The sequence below is a fragment of the Prionailurus viverrinus genome, chromosome A3 (assembly GCF_022837055.1).
Source record: "Prionailurus viverrinus isolate Anna chromosome A3, UM_Priviv_1.0, whole genome shotgun sequence".
NCBI lineage: Eukaryota > Metazoa > Chordata > Mammalia > Carnivora > Felidae > Prionailurus > Prionailurus viverrinus.
In genome coordinates this window covers 85,321,285-85,337,225 of record NC_062563.1, presented here as the reverse complement: position 1 = coordinate 85,337,225, position 15,941 = coordinate 85,321,285, and the positions used below count along the sequence as shown (strand labels likewise).

The 15,941-nt window shown below is 35.0% G+C and overlaps 1 protein-coding gene across 6 annotated transcripts; it reads right to left on the bottom strand.

Annotated features, from left to right (window-relative positions):
• Positions 1 to 292: 292 nt before the first annotated feature.
• Positions 293 to 14,711, bottom strand: ETAA1 (ETAA1 activator of ATR kinase). 6 transcript variants are annotated; one of them, XM_047853587.1, is made up of 6 exons: positions 14,351 to 14,711; positions 13,080 to 13,208; positions 12,735 to 12,811; positions 8,799 to 8,911; positions 6,510 to 8,545; positions 293 to 898 (listed from the first exon to the last, which is right to left on the bottom strand). In XM_047853587.1, exons 1-6 carry the CDS (start codon positions 14,571 to 14,573, stop codon positions 780 to 782), a joined length of 2,697 nt encoding a protein of 898 aa, XP_047709543.1. In that variant the 5' UTR covers positions 14,574 to 14,711; the 3' UTR covers positions 293 to 779. The 6 variants fall into 6 exon arrangements, with proteins under 6 accessions (XP_047709543.1, XP_047709548.1, XP_047709544.1 ...); XM_047853592.1 differs by having other exon boundaries at positions 13,080 to 13,204; positions 14,351 to 14,488; XM_047853588.1 differs by lacking the exon at positions 14,351 to 14,711 and adding an exon at positions 13,825 to 14,334.
• Between the last annotated feature and the right edge of the window lie 1,230 nt (positions 14,712 to 15,941).

Here is a 15,941-nt window from a genome sequence, read left to right as displayed (position 1 = left end):
CATCATGTTTTAGAAAATTAAAATTAAAATCTATTTCAGACTAGGAATTGAAAATAGCAATTTCCTTACAAATAAATCGAAATCCTTTATTTCCCACCAACCATGTTTCTAAGAAAATGGAAGTATTTTTAAGATTCAGAAATCTATAAAACCTTTAAGAAACAATTACTGAAAGTAAAACTAAAAAAAAAAAAAAAAAAGTCTCGAGAGCCTAGGTGGCTCAGTTGGTTAAATATTCGACTTTGGCTCAGGTAATGATCTTGCAATTTGGGAGTTCAAGCCCCACAGTAGGCTCTGTGCTGACAGCTCAGAGCCTGGAGCTTGCTTCAGACTGTATCTCCCTCTCTCTCTGCCCCTCTCCTGCTCGCACTCTGTCTCTCAAAAATAAACATTAAAAAAAATTTTTTTAAAGTCTCATTTCTTAGTAAGATGAAGCTTTGTATTAGGAAGTTATTGCAATAAAAAAATTAGCAAATTATCTATTTTTGGATGATCCACAATATTTGAAAAAATAACTCCTTTATTCTGTATAATTTTATACCATAATTACTAACTTTCCTGAATTTCTAAAACGTATATGCAATTACTTTCACATACCTCTTCAAGGAAAGGTTTCATTAACCACTGCAAACATTGATTTATTAAATAAAATAGAAGTCCATGCTTTATAACTCAGCATTAAATTTCTCACAGAGAAATCAAGAAAGAATATTCCCTATCATAGATAGTTATTAACTGTCTTTGTTAAGTCTTCCAAATATTTCATAAAAGAAATCAAGTTAAGTGGGAGCTGCCTTTACAGATGATGCCTGTGCTTTGGCCATTCTTCGAACCAGTGCTTCTTGTCTTTTTCTTTGAATTTCTTCAGGAGAATATTTTTTATTTTTCTCTTCTTCCTCTAAAAATGAAACAAAATATAGATATTACTTTTATAGACTACACAGTCATCTTGAACATGAGTTTTAATTTTTTACTTTTATCATCCAGACTTGCCACATTGGTATAACTATTAAATCACACTAAACTACTAAATACGATATTTGATGTACAGATACAGTGTTCTAGGCCAAAACAAAATCAAGTACTGATCAATCTGTTCCTATTTTATACACCTTTCACAGTGTGATAAAATTCATTTGATTAAAACTGTACATTTTGACTTCCCAGCATATAATTCTTATGAATAAAATCTAATTTACATAATTGACAAATGAGTACTTTTTAAGAACTAGAATTTTATTTTACTTTTTAATTGTCTTAATATTTTATTTATTTTTGAGAAAGAGAAAGACAGAGTACGAGAGGGGGACAGCACAGAGCCTGATGCAGGGCTCGAACTTGTGAACCATGAGATCATGACCTGAGCCGAAGTCCAATGCCTAATAACATACTGAGCCACCCAGGTATCCCCAAAACCTGGGATTTTAGATGTTATATATAAACTTCAACAGAAAGGTAGTCAAAATATAATGAATTCAAATATCAACACCTTAAATAGTATACATTTACTATAAGCTGTATCAATATTCATGCTAATTTTTTTTCCTCTAGAGAGCTCTAAGATTTTCATTTTAGCCATTCAGGAAAAAATGTTTTAGAGTGATCCAGTGAAATCTATCATGTCAATAAATATATAATTCACTGTCAGATGTTTTTATTTGGAGGACACATTTTATATAAACATTAGAAAATTATTTTAGGGGCACGTGAGTGGCTCAGTTGGTTGAATGTCCAACTTTGGCTCAGGTTATGATCTCATGGTTCAGTTTGTGAGTTTGAGCCCTGCATAGGGCTCTCTGCTGTCAGCACAGAGCTGGCTTCTGATCCTCTTTCCCCCTTTCTCTGTCTGCCCCTCCCCCAGTCATGCTCACTATCTCTCTTTCTCTCTAATAAATAAACATTAAAAACATTTTAAAAAGATTATTTCAAAGAGCATTAATATCTGAATGAAAACTTCAATTCGAATGTCTTTTTAATATATAAAAATGTGAAGCATTCTGACATTCCTATGCAGCATATTTTAGTATGCTTTTAGTATACTTTAGGTAAATGTACTATAAAATAAACAATGTGTTTTAAATTAAGTAAATGAAAATAAAATTAAGTTTGATTTTAGTAACATCCAATTCTACCTCTGCCAAAATACTGAGTTCTAATAAAATGAATTTAATTCCAGAGTTAAGTCACTTTGAGCTAAAATATTAGATTATCTATGTAATGCTAATAAGAATCAAACTTTGAAATTAGCAAACATATTTTCTCATTTAAATGATGTTTGAAAATTAAGACCATCATATTTAAGCAACCTTGTATTGGTAAAACTGTTTATGTTGTAAAATCTGTCTCTCATAGAATAACAATCTGTAGTACTGTTGGCAGAGAAATATTATTTACACTAACATCTAGACACAAGTTTAGAATTTGTTCTAAGACATTTCTCTTATTACCTAAGGGAGATTATTTGTCCAAAATACATTATCTGTCTCCCCTTCCTTTCTTGGTATAATTGGAAATGGGAGAGGGTATTCAGGGTAAGAGAGAAATATTTCAGATAAACTCCCTAGATGACTCTGATGACTTATTTCCTAAACTTATTACCTCAAAGATTTGTAGCTATTTCTCCCTATAGAAAGATGCTACAAGATACTTTATAATTAGCTTGACTAATCATCTAATATTTTAGTCTCAAAGCTGAGAAATACAAGAAACTCAGAATTCACACATACACAGTTGCATTCAATTGACCACAAGTTTGAAAGGAAAACAGATTAATAATCCATGACAGCAGAAAAGAACATAGCTCCCTAAAACTGGGTTTACAACATGGTGAAATTCTTGGAAAAATAATTTCAAATGATATAAAGTCACACCATGAAAATTTGATTTAGAGAGTCACGCTTTTCTCTCATCAGCCCTTCCTTTAGCTCATTCTGCAATAAACATACATGGCAAAGTTTCAAACTATTTCAAGGTACTCAAAGCAAGAGTGGCTCTTTTTTTTTTTTTTTTTTTTTTTTTTTAATGTTGGTTTATTTTTGAGAGAGAGATACAGACCGTGATCAAGGGCAGAGAGAGGAGACACATTCTGAAACAGCACACAGCCTGATGCAGGGCTTGAGTCTAAGTCTGACACTCAACTGACTGAGCCACCCAGGCGCCCCAAGAGTGGCTCTTCTTAATCTTTATTATAAGGCAGAAATCAGGAAGGAAAAAAAAAAATTCTGTAAAGGGCCAGAAAGTTAATATATTAACCTCTGAAGGTCATATGGTCTCTTGTTGCAACTCTTCAGCTCTGTTATTGTAGCATGAAAACAGCCATGGACAATATAAATGATGTGACTGTGTTCAAACAAAACTTAGTTTATGGACAATGAAATCTGAATTCTATGTAATTTTCAAAGGTCATGAAATATTACTTTTCTCTTGATTTTCTCAACTATTTAAAATGTGAAAAACATCTTAGCATGCTGACTGTATAAAAACAGCCTCTGGGCTGGATGTGGATGGGCCATGGTTTACCAAACCCTGCCTTAAAACAAGGGTTAAATGGGTTTTGTTTCAAAGATGTTCTCTAGAAAGTAGCTTGCTACAAAACAAAGTAAAATAAAGTGGAAACAATAGAAAATAGATTAATGTTAATTAGAAGATTAGGTACTATCAGTAAACTTAAAAAAATTGATAAGATAAACTGAAAGGCAGATTATCCACTCATAAAATATGCAGATAAGGTAGTAGATAGTTTTGGGAAAACTCAAATATTCCAGAGAGATCTTTAGTACTCTTTAACATAATTATAACTGTATTTAAATAATTTCATGTTGAGAGTTTGGTCCAATTAAATACATTTACTTAAATATAAATTTAAATTATTTACATGATTTATTTAAATAAAAATAAAAATTATAGATTAACAACAATTTTTAAAGTTTCAAAATATCTAGGCTATAATATAGGGAAATATTAATTGTTGGTGTTGATAAGAATATAAATTGATGAAACTTTTTGGGAAGATTTAATGATATCCACTAAACTTCAAAACATTCTTACATCAATTTTTCAGTAATTAACAGATACAATCACAGGAGCATGCAGAAATTTATGTAGAAGTATATTCACTGGAGTATTGTTTGTAATGTAAAAAATGCAACCAAACTGAACTTCCTGTCAATAGAGAGGCAGTTAAATAGATCAAGGTACATCCATATAATGACATACTATACAGTCATTAAAAGGACTGAAGCAAAACTATACATAGAACTGGAAAAGAGGGGCGCCTGGGTCGCTCAGTCAGTTAAACATCCGACTTCGGCTCAGGTCATGATCTCATGGTACATGGGTTTGAGCCCTGCATTGGGTTCTGTGCTGACAGCTCAGAGCCTGGAGCCTGCTTCAGATTCTGTGTCTCCTTCTCTGCCCCTTTGCCCTTCACCAAATTGCACTCTGTCTCTCTCTCTCTCAAAAATAAATAAACATTACAAAAAAAAAAAAAAAAAACTGGAAAAGATAGCTATGTTAAGTGAAGGCAAAACCAAGTTGCCAAATAGTAGGTACATAGCATATAATTCCATCTGATAGATGTATAGGGGCGCGCACACACACACACACACACACACACACACACACGGACATTTTTATATGCACAGAAAATGTTAAATGATGTATTATAAACTGTTAGCTATGGTTTTCCTGAGGCATGGCTGTGCAAAAAGAGAAACTGAGAATTTAATTTTTCACTTCAAATTAATTTACTCTGCTTTCTTTCTTCTTAAACAACGAGCATATTACTGTTACGAGTTAAAAAAAAAAAAGATCACTTAAATAGGAAAGTTGAGCAGTAATGCCAACAAAAGCACCATCTAGAATCTAAACAGAAAACAATGATGTAATGTTAAAAGAAGATAAAATCTCCCTCACCTTATTAGCATTGATCTACATAATAGATAAAAATCCTAATATTAGCCCGAAGTGAGGGAGACTGATTAAAAAACATCTGTAATTACAAGCTAGCATAGTAAATGCTATAACAGAAGTTAAAGTTGGGTATTGGAGAAACCCAGAGAAAGTGAACCTAAATTATTGAGCTGAATAAAAACATACTGTGTTTTAAAGGACAAATGGAAAATGGCCAGGCAGATTTGGTATATGCATGTGGGGGTACTATGTTTCGGTGAAGGAAATGGCATCTGTAAAAATGTAAGGCTGTGAGAAAGAACTGGACATTAAGAAGTACAAGTAGTTATGCCAGATACAGTGCCTTTTAAAAAAGATTACAGTATCAGTGAATAAGATTTTTCACATTATATTACATGATATTCATTCAGATACTTACTAAACATCTTCTATGTGGGAGATGCTGTGGTAGGTCTAGGTATTCACAGATAAGACAGACAATAATCAATACTTAATTGCAAACTGTGATAAAAGAAATAAGAGAGATGATGGAAAATGACAAGGAAAAGACCTATAGATTGTTCAAGGAAGGTCTCTGTGAGAAGGTCATACTTAAACTGAGACCTAAGGATAAAAAAGCACCAACCAAAAGACGGATGGGGGTGGGGAGAAGGGGAGACAAACATCAGGAAGAAATAGTTTTAGTTGGGAACAGCATAGTCAGAGCTCCTGAACTAGGAACGAAACTATGCTGTTTGAGAACTGAAAGACAGCTAATGTAACTGAAACTTACTTGGTAGGTGAGGTAACAAAGAAGGTAGGCTGGTAAGGAGTGATAATCCAGGGCCTTGCACATCAGTGTAAAGTTGGAATATTATTTAAAAGATGATGGCCATCATTGAAGGCTGTGGTTAAGCACAAGAATGCCATGTTTGCCTATTTGTTTTTAAAAGATTATTCTACTGTTTGGAGACTAGAGTTGAAAAGAGATAAAAGAACTGCAGAAATCTAGTCAAGAAATGTTAGCTTGGATAAGGGAGGTAGAGGTTGAGTGAGGAAAATGGACAATTTTAAGATGTATTTTTCTGAGATAGAAACAATGCAACTTGATAGAATTGTGGGAGAGGAATCAGAAAAATCAAAGATGACAGACAGGCTGTACTGAGTAAGCAAACTGCAATTCTAACCATCAGAGCAAATGTGTTTAATTAGAATGCTCTGAATTTTCAAATATTGCTCACCTCAATGTTCTGCTAAACATAGGAGTATGAATGAAGTTTTAAAACAATGAGATATTTAGTAAACATAATCTCTTGGAAATAAATAGATCTAAAAGTACAATTTCCTAGTAAATAATTCAGAAAACATTCAACAAATATTTACTGAATACCTACTATATGCTAGTCACTGAATTAAAAGCTGGGAATCTGATGCAGTCTTTTGAAAACATAAATCACCCCTCTTTGTATATTACAGCATAATTATTCCTAAGAGTCACTTTAAGAATTCTAGTTAAATGTCATACTTTTTTAATCTTACATGTTACACAAATTTGATACAACAAATAACTAGGTTAGCTACTTTCCCAGGTGATAATTTTCAAACTACTTTATACATACCTTTTGAAGGTTGTTTCAAAGATTCAGAACGTTTCACCAAACACTGTTGTTGAATAGCCCTCCCACAAAACGAGTGGACAGGAGTTTTATTTTTCTCCAAACCCTGTGTAATTTTGGTATCAGAAATACTTCCTGGTAGACAATTTTGATTAAACTGGGAAAGAATTTGAGAATTTTTCATCTTTGTAAATGTATACTTAGGAAACCTAACTGTTCTGTTAAGGCCACTCTGATCTCCATCTCTTGTGCTCCTATGGCACAGATGCTGAGTACTTAATTTCTTCTTATAAGTAGCAGTTTCTGTATTCCTATAATCTGAACTCACATTCAAACTTGAACTTCCCGTAAGAACTGACTGTGGACTTTTCACTTGTATTGGAACATCAGTGTTATTCCAGGAGAAATGCAGATTATTGATATGACAATTTGATTTCTTGGAGTATATTGTCAAATTTGTTGTAGCACCTAAAAAACTTGGAGAATTTCCACAGATTTCCCTTTTATCCATCTTCACTGGTTTATTTAATTGTGAGCTATTTGTGAAAGATGTGTGCCCTGAAGTGCTGCTGAGATTCAAATGTTTTGATTGTACCAACTGACTTTCTTGTTTAGATGTAGTAAATATGTTTTTGGCTCCATGTTTGGAACTATTATTGATCTCAAGTGTACTTTCTGGTATCTTGCTGCCCTTTCTAATGTCTTGTTGCTGAGTTAGTCTTTCAATATCATCACATGCTTGGTATAATAAATCATCATCTACATCATCTGCTTCCCAGGTATTCTCTAATTGATGGCATGCTTTAACAATTTCATTGGCAAATGATGGATCATTCCAGTCATCAAAGAAAGAACCTAACTTTGATGCATTAGTCTGATTTGTATTATAAACACTGGTTTCATTGCCCAAAGTTGCAGAGCCAAAAGGATTTATATTAGCAGGTGCTTTAAAAGACTGATTAAAAATGGACTTATTTTCTTGTTCATTAGAATATCCTGTGTTCAAAGTAGACTTTTCAAAAGTATTTACATTAGAAGTAAATTTAGTATGCATATCTTCTTTTACTTTTGTCAGATTAGATGCAACTGAACAGTCTTGAACAATTTTATTGAAAGATTTCTCAAGTTTCATTATATATCCACTGGATGGCAATTTGTTTGGTTCATCATTTGGATTTAGTGAAAAACTGTATTTTCCAGAATCTATTAATTCCTTGTTATGTGTCTTTGAAGGGAGATCTTGTACAATTTTTGAATCCCTTAACTTGGCACCTAGGTTTGTATTCATTCTTGACTTATGTTTATCACACTTATTGTTAAAGTTACAAATACTCTTTTGATCAGCAATCTGGGCTGTTTTAGGAGCTGGGGAAAGTTCATACATTTTGACATTTTGCATAACAAAAGGTTCATTATTTAGTAAGTTTTCCCAATCATCCTCAAAATCACTGGTAGGAAATGCATCAAGGTGTTTATTAAAAGCTTCTGGCTTCTCAGTGTAAGAAGTCACACATGGATTTGTCATTCCAAGAGTATCTACTTGACAAGAAAGTGATCCTGGGGTTTTATCTGGCAGTTTTTCAGTGACCAGAGTTTCATTAGTAATGATTTTCTCCTTTTTCAAAGCGCTTTTCTTTCCAAAGGTAGTATTACTTGTGTTCAAAAAAGCATCTGACAGATCTTGGCTGAACTGTCCACTACATTTCTGAGTAGAGCCATCAAAAATGGCAATAAAGGCTGCTTCAGCATTTTGGTCAAATGGCTTCTGACTGCTATTTTGATCATTTATCACAGACATTTTGGTGTTTTCTTCCATTGGGTTCTTCATTATAGCATTATCTATTTCTGGAACTATATCATGTAATAACTGCATCTGTACATTATCTTTATAATTACTTAAAGTCTCTGCTTCTGAAATTGTCTGGATAAAATCATGATTTCTCTTCTTTTGCTCTTGAATCACATCTAGCTCTTCCATATTTTTATCAAATTGCTTAGCCAATTTCATAAGTTCTTCCTCTTGATTTTGTGTTTTCAACCTATTAAACATTTAAAAAGTCATAATTAAGAAAGCTTCTAAGAGTCATTATAAATATTTAGTTGTTATCAAACATATTTTAATATATTAAACCTCAAAATTTCAACACAATTATTTTAAGTCTAAAGTTTTACAGGTCAAAACTGAAAAAAGTAATTTCTAAATATTTTAATAGATTAACAAAATCAAAGCAGAGTATTATTAAATATATTTACTCCACTGAATGTCAGAAAAGCTGAAAAGTTTGAACTTACTTTGTGCAGCTGATTTTTGCTCTTGATTTGCCTTTTGCTACACTAGGAGTACAAGGAATAGCAGAAGCACCAATCCACATGCCTAGCATGGAGTTTGTTGTTGGTTTCTCATCCTTTGGCAGAAGGGAAAAGAGATATGTTTACAAAGGAAGGAAAGAAGGGAAGGAGGGGGAGGGAGAGGGAGGGAAAAGGAGGGAGAGGGAGAAGGAAAGGGAGAGAAAGAAAAGAAAGAAAGGGAAAGGAAGGAAGAAAAAAGACAGAGAGAGAGAGAAAGAAAGAAAGAAAGAAAGAAAAACAAACTTTAACTACATTGAATTATCTTCCTAAAGCAATAAACTGTGGTAAGGTGATAGTTTACTAAACAAGCTCCAGAACAATGAGAAGTTGGAGGATGGCAATAACAAGTTGCAAGAAGTGATCCATTTATGTTTCAGGAAATTAAAATATTCAGAATTTGTAATTCCTTATTTTCAAAAAAAATTAAGTTCTAAGAACTTAACAAGTGCATATTTAATGGCAAAGGCATAGTTATTATCAAAAGAAAACTGACTTCCTAAGAATAAAGAGAGATTCATATGGAATTCTTTCTATATCACCTGATTCTCCATATTTTCACTATCCCCATCATAATCTTTATCTAAAGTTGGACAATCCATGTTGACCTGAATTGGGAACACTTAGAATTCAGGTCAACAGGACTGCACTAACTCACAAATGAGTTAGAAAGTGCAAGGTTAGAACTAATGCTAAGAATAAGGCAGGAATAAGAACAAAAATAAGTAGAGAAAGGAGAAAGGGAAGTTTGACCACTATGAAGGATAGGAAAAAGCCATTTTAATCCTGGATATTTTTGCTATGTGTTTCAGTCATCTGATCAAGCAAAAAATTAGAAAATGAGTTTATTCATTAGTTACAAACCAAACCAACAAATCAAATAGGTTAACCATTTTCTACTCTATTTTTGTACTTAGAATGAACACAGTACTTAGAATGAACATAATATCACACAAGGTAAAAATAATCTTATCACTAGATTTATAGGATACTTGAAGGCATGGAATGATCTTATGATTATTATAGTTCAGCATCTAACAAAATGCTAGGCATAAAGAATATATCAGTTTACATTTATTTGCTAGGTTTAGGTGAAAAGATCCCTACAACTTGATACTTTAAAATCCTCAATCAACAAGCAGTTTAGCAGTTTTCTTAGATGTCCACTTGAACCTAGTAGATTTTAGTTTCACAAAATACTCCAGTAAACCAGTAAGTTTACTTTTAGACTCTATACATTTCCACTTTTGTTTCAACAACCTTGAATTTAGGGAAAATAACATTCTTAATGATTTAATTATGGGCACTTTGTCCATTTACCAAGTATTTTAAAATTAATTGACTTTTTTAGAGAATAAAGGTAGGACAGCCTTGTATGTTTTTATATTAATTATATTTTTAAAATGTCTTTAATAATAATTGCATAATTCATTGATTTCCAATTACAATCCAGGTGTTATAAGGTATCTGAACATATTACCTCATTTACTCCTATATACAGTGTGTAGTTGTATAAAAATGATGAAAAAATATACATCTTCAAACAAACACCATATGAAAAGTATCCCTGAAGAAAGTGAAATGATTGTCCACTGAATATGGAAGTGCATATTTTTAAAAAATGTCACCTCTGAAAATACCAAGGTGACTTAAATAACTATTTGAGGGGGTAACTCACCTAAAAATAAAAAGCATGACTATGTCATTATGAGAACATGTCAGTCTTTTTAAAAGACCTTGATACTACCAAATATCTATAGGCTTTAAAAGTGCTTAGTTGAAAAAAGTAACATTTAAAAGCAACTAATTTCACTGTATTTTTTCTTATATACAAGTTACAACTTGCATATTGTTGCCACTTCTTTATGTGAGCTATTATTTCCAGCCCACTTAGGTAAAGGGTCCAGTAATTTACTCAACTATCTTTTTATCACAATTTAAGCTGGCCAGCCCAAACACATTTTATATGCTTCTTTCATGTGAAACCCACAACTAATGAAGATCTATTGTTAACTTATGAAGTAAATAGTATCGTGGCATAAAAGCTATTTAACTACTGAACCATATGTAAAATGAATTCCTATGACATGCCAAACATGGAATGCAGAGCTAGTAGCAACATAGTTGTTTTGACTGTGCTAACTGTAATTTCGGATGTTTTATAGCCACTAAAGAAAACTTTATTTCCTGTCTCCTTCACCTGGATGACGGTGATTCCTTGTAACCATAGTTTGGGCCAGCGCCATCTATTGTTTACCATAAACAATAAACCCTTGATAAGGGTATGTCAAGGAAAAAATCCCAAACTAAAATGTTTTCTAGACTTAAATATTGTTAAATAAGAAAAAGAGAGAGAAGAGGATCAAAACAGAGGTTGACTTAAACTTTATATTTCTTTCTTTCTTTTTTTTTTTTTTAAAGTTTATTTACTTTGAGAAAGAGAGATAAAGCGTGAGCAGGGCAGGGGCAGAGAGAGGGAGAGAGAACCCAAGCAGACTCCATGCAGTCAGCAGAACGCCATGCAGGGCTTGATCCCATAAGCACAAGATCATGACCTGAGCCAAAACTAAGAATCAGAAGCTTAACTTAACCAACTGAGCCACCCAGATGCCCCTAAACTTGTATTTCTATTTCATTCAAGCAGTACAGGAACTGAAACAAAGAGAAAGAAACTTTTGAAGATGATTCTATGATAGCAAATAACTATCATAAACTATAACATAACCTTACATTTATAGTGCTCTTTAGTTTACAAAGAATTTTTAACTAATTTATTCCTCCCAATAGTCCAATGGAGAGGGAAAGACAAGTACTAATTCTGGTTTATAGCTGAATGAAGTTCTGAGAACTTAAGTGATTTGCGTATGGTCACTCAGTTTAGGAGGTGGACTCAGAACTGATTCCAAATCTAGTGTTCTTTCCACTTTTATGAATGTTGCTCAATGATCTTATTAGTCCACAAGTTTAAGAAGAGCAATTTTAATGGGGAAAAAGTAGGCTGTAGACCATAAACAAATACCACTCACAAAAAACTTAAAAGTTTAAATTTTTATTTTTTGATTCTATTATTTTAGTAACTTTAAAAATGAGGCCAGGGGCGCCTGGGTGGCGCAGTCGGTTAAGCGTCCGACTTCAGCCAGGTCACGATCTCGCAGTCCGTGAGTTCGAGCCCCGCGTCGGGCTCTGGGCTGATGGCTCGGAGCCTGGAGCCTGTTTATGATTCTGTGTCTCCCTCTCTCTCTGCCCCTCCCCCGTTCATGCTCTGTCTCTATCTGTCCCAAAAATAAATAAACATTGAGAAAAAAAAATTTTTAATAAAAAAAAAATAAATAAATAAAAAAATAAATAAAAAAAAAATAAAAATGAGGCCATATATGGTTGAACAACATTAAAATAAGCACAGGGGCACCTGGGTGGCTCAGCCGGTTGGGTGTCTGACTTCAGGTCATGATATCACGGTTTGTGAGTTCAAGCCCCGAATCAGGCTCTGTGCTGACAACTCAGAGCCTGGTGCCTGTTTCAGATTCTGTGTCTCCCTCTCCCTCTGCCCCTCCCTGACTCACACTCTGACTCTCTCTCAAAACTAAATAAAAGTTAAAAAAAAATTATAAAAAAAAAAACGCAAAGCTCTAGTCGAATTTCATCACTAAAAAAATTAAAGTAAGATACATTCTTAGGAAAATATATATTACCAATTATACATTATGTCCCATTTTTCAAAACCTACATTTCAGTAGTAGAAAAGGTAAAAGTAACCTTTACTGCTCTATTTTCAGAAGAACTGTAAAAGACCAAATATTTCTCATCCAAGTGAACTATATGTGGGCCTAGTAGCATAATTTTCACGGTTTTTAAATAAACTACAAACCTAGTGATATTTACCTGAGGAGCAATACGATTAACAATATGTGAGATTTCATCACTATCAGTAGTGTAAATCTGTTTTCTTCTTCCTTTACCTAAAGAAACAAAAACATTTCTATAAATTGTAAACAAAAAACTTAATTTTTAAAAACAGCAGTCACTTCTTAGAAAACAATTTTAATTAGCATGGCTTAGATCACTGTGCACTGACATCACAAGCATATCATAACAATCACGGAAGAGTCTCAAAAAACTTCTGTTGTATAAAAGTTCCTGCTACTACCTGACTGAAATTCTATAGTTAAATCCTAATCATTTACCAAATATTTACCCAGATAAAAATGCTAATTAATAATAAATTACCTAACTGTTTTGTCATTGGAGAATTTTGATCCCAAAAGATATCATTCTGTCCATCTGGATCATTAGGAGAACTGAAGGTAGATGACAATAAATCCATTTTCAGCACTCTCTTTGGTGTTTCATACCTTTCTAAGTAAAATAAGATTAAAAAACAATTGTTGCATTGCAAAGCATTACTTTACTTCATAATACCCCAATGTCAAATATCCCTTAGATTACTTTTTATGGTACAATTATAAAATTTTCTGAGATATTACTCTAACCACAACTGAAATATTTCACATAAAAATCCTTGTAATACTTGACAAATTTGACATTGTAAATAGCAAGCATTTTAAGATAGACTAGTAGCTCTATGAATGTATAACAGTGTATGATCTAATCACTTCATTCATTACCACTGGAACTTGGAGGCTTTGGGAACCACCTATAATTTATAGATATATTTCAAAAACCAAACGGCTCCCAGCAGTAAAAGTCTGTTTAGCCCTCTTTCATCAACTCTATCCTACTTACACTAATTACTTTAAAAAGCTTTAACGACCCATTTCTTGGTTAGTTTTGTCTAGTTACACTTTTACATTTCTACAAAGAAATGTTGTTCTTTCCAAAACTGCTTTATGAGAGTAAAGACAAGGTAACAAAAGCCGACTTTTAAGAACACACTGTAAGAGCATTTGTTTGAAGTGCAGTGCCTACCAGGATTTATTAGAAATCCTTAAAAAATGGAACACCAAAAACTGACCAGAATATTCGGGGGCCCTTAGTTTCCTACTTTGAGGGCCAGCATACACAGGAACTTCCGGCTTATTCGTAATGAGGTGAGACATCACCAAAGCTTTGAGGAAAGAGATAGCTACGGCTTTTCATATGACCCCTCCACTTAAGCAAGTCAGGGCAAAAGTTTAAGTGGGGAGGGGAATAAGTCTCCTGGGAGCAAGGTGAAGGCAGCAAGTCTATCCGATAGCTCTCCTCACTCTGCCACTGCTGATGACTGGAGGAGCAGCCTAGAAATAGCCGCCCTTCCTCAAACAGGTAAATCACAGGACCTACTTCTGTAGCGGCGGCAAGGGAGTGGTCAAACCGAACAGGGCAGAGCTCAAACTCGGGGATTGTGGCGTCGTGTTCCTTTCGGATTCACGAGGGGAGAAGCCCAGAGAAAGGAAACACTTCAGACTCCACCCCCACCCGCACCCCAGGTTTCGCCTTGGCAAGCGGGCTGTGGGGCTGCAGCGCACAAGCCCGGAGAGGCCGCGTTGCCGACGTCTCACCCTCGGGGTTACTTTTACTGCACGAAGCGGCTGCTGGAGGCTGCTCTTGGTGTGGCACGGGCCGGGGAGACCTCTCTCCGGCCCTGCGGAGCCCTGAGCCGCGGGCCGACCTCAGCCGCCTCTTCCCTGGCTCGACCACCGAGCTGCATTCCTCAGCCGCCGCCGCTTTGGGCGGCGTGCTCTTCAGGCCAGGGCTGTCCCCATGTTTCCTTCGCCGACTCATTGCCTATAACCCCCCTCCGCCAGCCGCTCCTCCTTTCACATTTTGTAACGGGAGGGGTAAAGCAATGAAACTACAAGCGGGTCTCCGCGCCAACGGCCGCCGCCATTTTGGCCGATGGGGCGCTCGTAAGAGGCGGCCGCTGATTGGCTGCGTCCGGGCGCGGGGTGGAGCGGTCAGGGTGCCAGGGCTGGGCGCTTCCGCAGCCCGCCTCCAAGACCGCTAGGCTCTGCTAGGTCTCCTGGGATTGGAAGTGATTGTAAAAGGGGCAGTGATCTGGTCGCAGTGTGAGCGCGTGTGAGGTGGAAAGGAAATGGAGTCTACTGGCATCTCTTTACTGGATTGACGACAGGAATTACACATTACTCAGATTTAGATTATTGTGGGTTTTATTATTTTAAAGAAGAGGTAATTAGGAAGGAAAAATTAAGCTATTTTTTCATAGGTGATATGTGCTTAGAAAAATCCCAAAACTGGGGTGTCTGGGTGGCTCAGTCGGTTAAGCATCTGGCTTCGGCTCAGGTCATGATCTCTGGGTCTGTAAGTTCGAGCCCCTTGCCGGTCTCTGTGCTGACAGCTGAGAGCTTGGAGCCTACTTCAGCTTGTCTCCCCCGCTCTCTGCCCCTCCGCCGCTCATGCTCTCTCTCTGTCTCTCAAAAATAAATAAACGTTAAAAAAGAGAAAAATCTAAAAACTGTAGGGAAATTATTAAATTTGTAAATTAATGTAACGGAATTGCAGGTACGAAGTAAATATTCAAAGATCGGTTATGATTGAATATATTGGGGACAAGCATAACGTTGATTTTTAAAGAACTATGATTTCTAATAGCATACAAAATATCAAATAACTAAAAATAAATTTAACCAAAATTGCAACACCCCTACAGAGAATTATGAAATATTTTTGAAAGAAATTGATGGCCTAACTACAGTTGACCCTTGAGTATGACAAGTGTTAGGGGTGCTGACCCCTGCACAGTTGAAAATTCACTGTAACTTCTGATTCCTCCCAAACTTATATTAGCCTGCTGTTGACTAGACGCCTTTCAATAACATGAAGCTGATTAACACATATTTTGTATGTTATTTGTATTATGTACTGTGTTACAATAAAGTAAGCTGTAGAAAAGAAAGCATTATTAAGAAAATGATAAGGAAAATACATTATAGTATTGTCTTTATAAAAAAACAAAAACAAAAAACTATATGAGTGGACCTGCACAGTTCAAACCCATGTTGTTCAAGGGTCAACTATGAATGGAGGATTACACCATATTCATGGATTGTGAGACTCAATATTGTTATGTCAGCTCTTCCCAAATTGATTCTATGCAAATCCATTCAAAATTGCTGTGGGTGTATGTGTGTA

Bases quoted from the DNA above. Each gene is read 5' to 3' on its own strand.
- ETAA1 (XM_047853587.1), bottom strand. From the start codon at position 14,573: ATGAGTCGGCGAAGGAAACATGGGGACAGCCCTGGCCTGAAGAGCACG. The intron at 12,812-13,079 runs GTAATTTATTAT...TTGTTTCTTTAG, and splicing joins TCCAATGACAAAACAGTTAG to GTAAAGGAAGAAGAAAACAG. The intron at 8,912-12,734 runs GTAAATATCACT...CTTCTGCCAAAG, and splicing joins TTAATCGTATTGCTCCTCAG to GATGAGAAACCAACAACAAA.